This window comes from Crocodylus porosus, unplaced genomic scaffold (assembly GCF_001723895.1).
Source record: "Crocodylus porosus isolate Cpor-Errol unplaced genomic scaffold, CroPor_comp1, whole genome shotgun sequence".
Lineage (NCBI taxonomy): Eukaryota > Metazoa > Chordata > Crocodylia > Crocodylidae > Crocodylus > Crocodylus porosus.
In genome coordinates this window covers 44,492,997-44,501,275 of record NW_017728906.1, presented here as the reverse complement: position 1 = coordinate 44,501,275, position 8,279 = coordinate 44,492,997, and the positions used below count along the sequence as shown (strand labels likewise).

Here is an 8,279-nt window from a genome sequence, read left to right as displayed (position 1 = left end):
TCTTTGCACTGAGCAGGAGGACGAGCTCTTCCTGCTTGTTGCCCAGGCTCCTGGCATTAGTGTACAGGCAGGCAAGTGTCCCCTTCATCTTTAATGTTGCTCCTGACCTTCAACTAAGATACAAAGTTACGAGACCAAAAAAATAAATAAATAAGCAGCTAAGCCAACAAGACCTCTCTTGCCAGTTACATTCCACATGAATTATGACGAGTCACCCAGGGGTCAAATTCATTTAACAGGAAGGGAAGATTTCTTGGCAACAGCAAAACTAAGATACAGAAACAGGGAGGAAGAAGAGTAGAAGTTCATGCTCATATTCCTTTATTTAAAAGGAGAAATATGTAATAGAGCTGGTCAAAAAAAGTCCTGACAATTTCTCCTCCTCCTCCAAAACAGAAGCATTTTTTTTTTCAGATAGATTTTTTTTTTGTGAGAAAATTTTGGTATTTTGTAACAAAGTCTCTAAATAAATAAATAAAGCTTAGCAATTGTCTCCGATCAACAGTACACGGTATCAAGTTTTATGGCAGAAGCCTGAAATGTCAAAAGAAAGTTGAGACAATACAAATAAAATTCCTGAAAAATGTTGATGAGCGCAGAAAAAAGTTCATTCACTGGCTTCAATTTTTATATTTCCATCAATCACAATTAGCCCTATTTGCTGAAGCCTGTCTGGCATTTGTACTCTTTCCGGGAACCACCTAGTATAGTGAGATGCCTGATAAGAACCACAAAGGCACCCTATGTGTTCATATGCCTGTACTTTTACTTTAGTTACCAAAAGAGTTCAGGCAGCTATTCACTGTTTCATGTGGGGGAAGAGGCCATAATCAAATCAAAACAAACACATACCTCCCCCACTCCAAAACATCCTTTTGTTTTTCTTTTATCATTTTTTTAAACTCTCCAAGATCCTCTTCTATTCCTAGGATGGTTGTATTGCCACTTTTGGGCTCAGAGGAGAGCCTTTGTAGTCTAATAACAACTTGCTTTAAGCTCCAGTCTGGATAGAAAACTCGTTACAATCTTATACCTACACACTAAAGATATATTGAGGATAAGCAGAAATTAAAGAGTTGTACACAGTATGTTTGTACATAATATGTCTTCTGGGAAGGGGATGGGGAAAAAGAACAAACTGTATCTGACAGTTGTAAGTCATGTTACTTAACACACTATTTTGAGGTCCTTTGATACTATAGCCACAAGATCAGCGTATAAATCTATATAGAATACAGCTTGGTCTTTACAGAGAAGGTCTACGACTTAAGTAGGATAGGGTAAATGCCTTTATCCTCTGGAATTTATTTTTAAAATGTGCTTTTTGAGGACTGTAAATAGAAGTACTTGATCTGGGACCCTAAGCAGAGAGAGGCCATTTGTGCATTTTATATATTTTTTGTTTTAGTTAATGTTAGCCCATTAAAGTATAAACAAATATTACTGGTGTGGAAGTGGAGAACACTTTACTGTATATTAAAAAAATCCAAAGCATAAAGAAATTACCACAACAAATGTGCTTTATACATTTATATATGTTGTCTTCTACATCAGTCTTATGGAGGGAAAAAAGCTTCTGCTGGAGTCCTATATGCTGTATCTTTACTGATGAACTCCAAAAGCTGTATGGAATTTTTCAAATGAGTTAAAATGCAGATGAGCATGGAAACTTTAAAAAAAAACCTCCCTTCATAAAAAATAGCTGTTTCAAATTAACAGTGATTTTTTTCTATCAAGTACTTATTTTTAAGAGCTGTTGTTAAATACCCGTTTGTATTTTCGGAGGGAAACTATCCCTACTATTCAAGAATGACTAGCTTTGTCCAGAATAACTGAATCCAGAACTACTACAATATACTTCCAGTACCTAGGCAGCAAAGGAGCAGGCTGTTGACCTTATTTGTATTTCTCCATCTGACACGAATCTGAACTAAAAAGGGGGCAAACATCTTAAGTCCTAGGAAGTCTTTAAGTAGGGAATTATTGACTACTGATTGTACACACACTTTTTTTTTTGCTCTTAGGTCAACCTTTGCATCATCGTAATTGCAGCAGCAATGCAAAGGACTCAGATATGTTTGCTTTTTCTCTTCGCTTCCTGGTGGTAATAGTGGCTTGGATTTTACGACTGTGAATACAAACTTTCATCTTCAACGTTCTCCCAGTGAGTGACTTCAAACTGAACCCTTCTGTGTGGGTGACTATCACTGTTCCAGAAGCCACAAATGAGGCATTGATACTTGAGAAAAAGGTCAAACTTTAGGCACCTGCATCCATATTTTGGTGCTCAAACAAGGGGCCTGAATCTTCAGAGACAGCAAGCATTAGAGATTATGAGCATGGCTTTTCTTTCACCCATATTTGGGAGCCTAACTTTAGCCATCCGCATGTGAAAAAATTGGTAATGGTAATTCTCTTGTGCTTTTGTTGTAATTACTATTTCAAATTACTGAGTCTTACAATACTGTCACATAAATTTTTTCCTTACTGTGGTTATTTTGCATAAGATTCCATATGTTTCGCAAAGAGAGAAATGAAAGAGTAGAAAAGGTAGCTGCTCTGCATGTCAGATAAAAAAGTGGAAGTAGCAGAGTTGGTTGCGAAAATCAAGAGTGGAAACACTGTCAAAGGAAATTTTGAGGCTGTACAATTGTAGCTCATATTTCTACTCTTTTATGTGTCTAGGTTATCTATGATCCCTCCTTCTCCTTCAAAAAGAAATACTCTATTCACGCAATATGAAGAGAAGTGATGGTGGAAGGCAATGAAACATTTAAAGCAAGTAAGTGCAGAGGAAGAGAATCCCACCAACAGATCCGCCAGACTTTAAGAGACGTAACCTGGCATTTTCACCCCCTCTTCCTCATAGAACATAAGTTAAATACAACCAGTTGACAAAAGTCTGAAGTTCTACATGGTCTGGACGCAAGCAATCCCATGACCATCAACACCTGGTTACTAATTCATATATGATGTATTTAAACAAACAAAACAGGAATACAGAATGCTTTAAGTGTCTGCAGTTTAGGAATGGTAATTGTTGTCTGAATTGGACTGATCTGTTCTTTGGAATGCTCCATGCAGGAAACTAAAGAGGATATCTCTCCATGTTTAAGGTCGAAATTAACTTCCTATTGATTAACTTCCTATTTGGAGCTGGACTGTTCTCAATGCTGGCAGATGACAGAACAAAGACCAATGGTCTCAAGTTGCAGCAAGGGAAGTTAGGTTAGATATTAGGAAGAACTTTCTCAAGAGAAGGGTAGTAAAGCACTGGTACAGGGTACCTAAAGAGATTGTGGACTCTCCATCCTTGGAGGTTTCTAAGACCCAGCTAGACAAAGCCTTGGCTGGGATGATATAGGTAGGGATGATCCTGCTTTGAGCGGGGGCGTGGACTAGATGACCCCAGAGATCCCTTTCAATCCTAATTTTCTATGATTCTGTAATATCAAGAAAAATGCATAACCTGTAGGACAGCTTGCTACCATCATGACTGCAGTGCTGGATGATTTCTCACCAAGGTTGGAGTAAAGTCAGAGCATCTCAGAGGGAAGGAAAAGTAGCTCACAAGAATGTACTGTGAGTAGCTTAGTTTTGGATGAAGTCATTCTACACTTCTTTACAAACAAGACACAGCTGTACTTGCTGGAAAGGAAGAAAAGGAAACAAGAGACCTGCTGCTCCTTCCTGCAGCCTTTGAAATGAATGAGATCTTCAGTGGACAGAGACAGATACCCCTAGTGTGGGGAAAAAGCTCATGAAAATCTCTGCACCTGAGTCACTGCTGGAGTCAAACCGAGCCAGTATGTACATAGACTGAAATGATAGAGGAGTAGTTGGGTATAGAGGCTATGTATTGATTTAACAGAAAGATTCATTTTAAAATATGTACATATTTGAAAAGTCTTCTATTGTCTTATCTTCCACAAGTTGTTTGTTGTCATAAAGCATAAGCTCTTCAAAAAAGAAGCTAGCCTTCTACTAGAAGGTAAATAATAAATAATGCAGTCACATGCCATACCAGCTCTTCTCTGGCAATCTCATCAGTTTCTGTAGAACTTAAGACCTGTTAAAAAACACCACCTACCTCTTCTGGGTGTAAACATAACCTTCAAAAGTGGAACCACTTCAGGACAGTCTTCCTGTGTCTGCTAGCATACAAACCACAACTCAGAGGTGTGGGCTGCTGGCTTTCACCTCAACAATCACGTGCCATGTGGCAATATCTTAAAGGTCAAGCTCTTTAAAAAAACATTCAGTGCAAGAACATAAAACGTGACACCCCCCCCCCCAATGCAGATGCAATTAGTATCATTTTGTACTTGTACAGGTTGCTTGGGCAAGCAAATAGACAGACACCTAAACAGTGGTTTGCCTGTATAATCTACCATGCAATCATAACAGCCTGAGCAAAGTGTAGACAATACAAAGCTGCAAGAGTTTTTGAAGCTAAGGGGAGCCCTTCCCTTTTCTTTCTTAAAATTATCCCAAAGCATTGGCTTTGCTAATTACTTATCTTCTGATAATAGACTGCCAATGTCTTCTGGCTCCACAGGCTGCAATTTTGGGATGCTACAGTACCATTCCTAGTTTTTCTTCAACAGTATGTTGTAGCCAGGGTTTGAATTACACTTTGACTCTTGCGGGGGGGGGCAGGGAACAAAAAAAAAGGGCTGCCCATCACAATGCCCTAATAAAATCGGAGACCCCTCCCAGGTTATGATTTTCAAATCTTACTGGGGGGCTCTCATCTCTTATGGGGCGGGGCTCAGCATAATTCAAACCTGTTGTAGCCTGTCTCTGGACCAGCATGGCTACATCACTCCTACACTAAGAGACCCTTGTACATTTTTCTGGTAACAAGTCGCTAAGGGGTGCGTAGATTTCATAGACATTAAGGCTGGAAGGGACCTCAGAAGATCGAGTCTAGCCCCCTGCCCCAGGGGCAGGAAGTCAGCTAGGGTCAAAGGATCCCAGGAAGATAGGCATCCAAATGTTTCTTAAAAGAATCCAAAGTGGGTGCTTGCACCACCTCTGGCGGCAGTCTGTTCCAGGCCTTTGGGGCTTGGACAGTAAAGAAGTTTTTCCTTATGTCCAGCCTGAAACTGTCTTGGAGGAATTTGAGGCCATTTGACCTTGTCATTCCTTGGGGCGCTCTGGTGAACAGGCATTCCCCCAGATCCTGATGTACAGCCCTTATATACTTATAGGCAGCCACCAAGTTCCCCCTAAGCCTGTGCTTTTCCAGGCTGAAGAGTCCCGTAGCTCTCAGCCTTTCATCATAGGACCTGTTCTCCTGCCCTCTGATCATACACATGGCTCTCCTCTGTACTCTCTCAAGCTTTTCCACATCGTTTTTCAATTGTGGAGGCCAGAATTGGATGCAGTACTCCAGCTGTAGCCTCCCCAAGGGCGAGTACAGTAGGAGGATGACGTCCTGAGATTTGCTAGAGTTTTGCTCATTTTGCCAACTCCAACATCACATTGGTGGCTTATATTCATCTTGCGGTCAGTCATGGCCCCCAAGTCCCTTTTGGCCGTGGTGCTAGCAAGCGTAGCACTGCCGAGCCTATAAGCGTGCTGTGGGTTTTTTTCCCCTGAAGTGGAGTACCTTGCATTTTTCAGTGTTGAACAGCATCAGGTTTTCATCCGTCTATTTTCTGAGCCTGTCAAGGTCAGCCTGGATCACCAGCCTATCCTCTGGCATGGATGCTTTGCCCCAAAGTTTGGTGTCATCGGCGAACTTGGCCAGTCCGCTTCTGACACCTATGTCCACATCATTAATAAAGATATTAAAGAGTAAAGGCCCAAGGATGGAGCCTTTGGGGACCCCACCTCCCCTTATGACTTTAATCATTGTAAAATGCAAATGAACATAACTATCGCCAAATAGCAGTTCATTTTCTTAGCTTTTACATTATTCTATTTGAAAGAAATTTGCCTATTATAACTAAACGGTCACCAGAGACTTAAGTTTCATTGTGACGTGTAAAGAGTAATGCATAAAATGCACTAGCACAAAGTTAATGCAATTATACATCAAAGTGTGGGATTTTCATCATTATTTGAGAACAAACTGAGGTCATCAGCATATGCAATTCTCTCTTTTTGCAATTACCATCCAAGCCAAGCAAGTGAACTGGAAAGTTTTAAAAACAGATATTAAAAAAAAGTGGAAAAACACACACAGTGACTAATCTCAAACCATAGCCTTGTTCCATTTGGTTTTACTTCCGGAACCGTTTTAAGCTCTTCCCATTTCTTCCCACAGCAGATTACTTCCGCTTACAGGATTGTGACAACCCAAGCTATCATGGGAAAAATGACTTAAATGTAACTTCCTTAATTCTGCAAGAGGATTAACAGCAAAATATATGACCTTCTTTTCAGCCAATGGAGACCTTTGAAGGGGGAAAAAAACAGAGACTGGGAATCAAACCAAAGACCTCTATGTATCCGTAGTAATAAAAAAATGCACTTTTTAAATGTGGGATCTGCCTTCAGATGGCTGCTAGGGTGTTTTGTTTTGTTTTGTCTTTTTTACTTAAGTAACGTTCGTTTCTATTTTTTCTTAATGTGTTGCTTTTTGGACACTTATGTAAGAGTTGCACATCTGAAAAATAGCTGACCTTTAGTTGAAGAAAATCTCTGTCCTGGAAGACTGTTCAGAAAGTGCCCCCTGCTGGTAAACATTCTGAAAATGGTTTTCACACTACAAACTAGAGAGAAAAAAATGAGAGGAACCCTCCCTCCATCCTTACTCTCATTTCTACTTTAAGAAGCAAAGCGCAGTTCCCAAATATGGAACTAAGGCATGCCAAAGTTTCTAAATGCAAATAAAATGTTATCCATGGGCTCAGGCTGGCATACATTCTCCAAGAAAACATGATGAACATTCATGCAGGACATATGCAGAAAATGCATGCTAACATTACACTAAGTCATCCCCTTCAGTCTTTACTGAAGACTTCATTCTGTCCAGGGGCCAGTCATTGCATATATAAAGATAACCCTTCCTGTAGGAGCAAAAAGAACAAGTATGTATATGTGTGTACTGCTTGTTTCTGATACTATCAGATAATAAATTGTATTTACTACAAACTTAACTTAGGAGCTATTTAACTAGTGGCCAAGCTTCGAACAGCCACAAGTTCACGGAGAGGGGAAAACCCATCCTACAATTAAAAGAAACATGTTCTCTTATTATTTTGCAAAAACATGTGGAATTTCCATCTAGTCAGTGGCTGAGAGCCAAAAGGAAATTAAAGCCTGTGCCAGCAACAGGTTTCAGATCAGATCCTACAAGATCCAAGGCAAGAAAAACTGTGTGTGCCCCCACACACCCAGTTTTGTGGTGTGCAATTAATTAGGATGACAAGCAAATAAAATTAACTTAATTCTTGTGTATGGTTAATTCATCCTCAGCCCCATGGGGCCATTTTAAATTACAGCTATTGCTGAGGGAAAGCTGAGGTATCACAACAAGTTGTCTTTGAAATTCCATACATACTGAAGTCCTAGGAAAAGTGTCATCCCCAGACACTACATGGATGGCTCCATTGTTCCTAGGCACAAAAAGAGAATCATAGAAATGAAGGGCTGGAAGGGACCTTAAAAGATCATGAAGTCCAACCCACCTGCTCTGGGCAGGAATATAGCTGAGATCAAATGATCCCAGCAAGGTGTCTGTCCAGTCTCCTCTTGAAGACTTCTAAGGTTGGGGATTGCACCACCTCCTTGGGAAAGTCTATTCCAGATTCTGGTTGCCCTTACCATAAAGAAAGTCTTCCTTGCATCCAACCTGAAACCATCCTATACATCTCGAAGCCTTGATCACCGAGGTGGTTGTTTGGGTAGCAAAGCCCCACCTTGTGAGAGCCTTGAAGAGGCTGTCCGTGACCTTGAACTTCTCTTGCTGAATACATATTGGTAGGTATGTATTTAGAGACCTACCCACCAAGGGAATATGCACTTATTCAGCGCTGTTTTTCAGAATGTAGCAATTCAATACCAGCTTGGATTTTTTAGGGGTTGTGTGTTTATTCCCTGATACACAGCACAGTAATTCCTCCAGAAAGCCACAAAGACAGGCATCACCCTGTTTGAGACTCTGACTGACCAAAGAAGGCATAGGTGGGCATTGCTCCAATTTGGGTGACTAGGGTTAGTGAAGACTGAGAGGACTGCAAGGACAGACACTGTTTTGATGACCAGTTATCTCATTCTACAGTAACAAGTTACAACGTGATACTAAATTTTTATTCAAAACACTTTCC

At 40.4% G+C, this 8,279-nt stretch overlaps 1 protein-coding gene across 7 annotated transcripts in view; it reads left to right on the top strand.

The window, feature by feature from the left end:
- The window catches only part of LOC109305881 (CD276 antigen homolog), a 45,292-nt gene extending 38,687 nt beyond the window's left edge, over window positions 1–6,605 (top strand). For 5 of the 7 annotated variants that reach the window (XM_019529036.1, XM_019529035.1, XM_019529034.1 and 2 more), the window contains one exon: window positions 2,025–3,226. In XM_019529036.1, coding sequence (XP_019384581.1) covers window positions 2,025–2,134 — 110 coding nt within the window. In that variant the 3' untranslated portion in view covers window positions 2,135–3,226. Of the gene's footprint in view, window positions 1–2,024; window positions 3,227–6,274 lie in introns of those variants that run through there. The other 2 variants (XR_002099751.1, XM_019529032.1) reach the window with 2 other exon arrangements.
- Window positions 6,606–8,279: the final 1,674 nt, after the last annotated feature.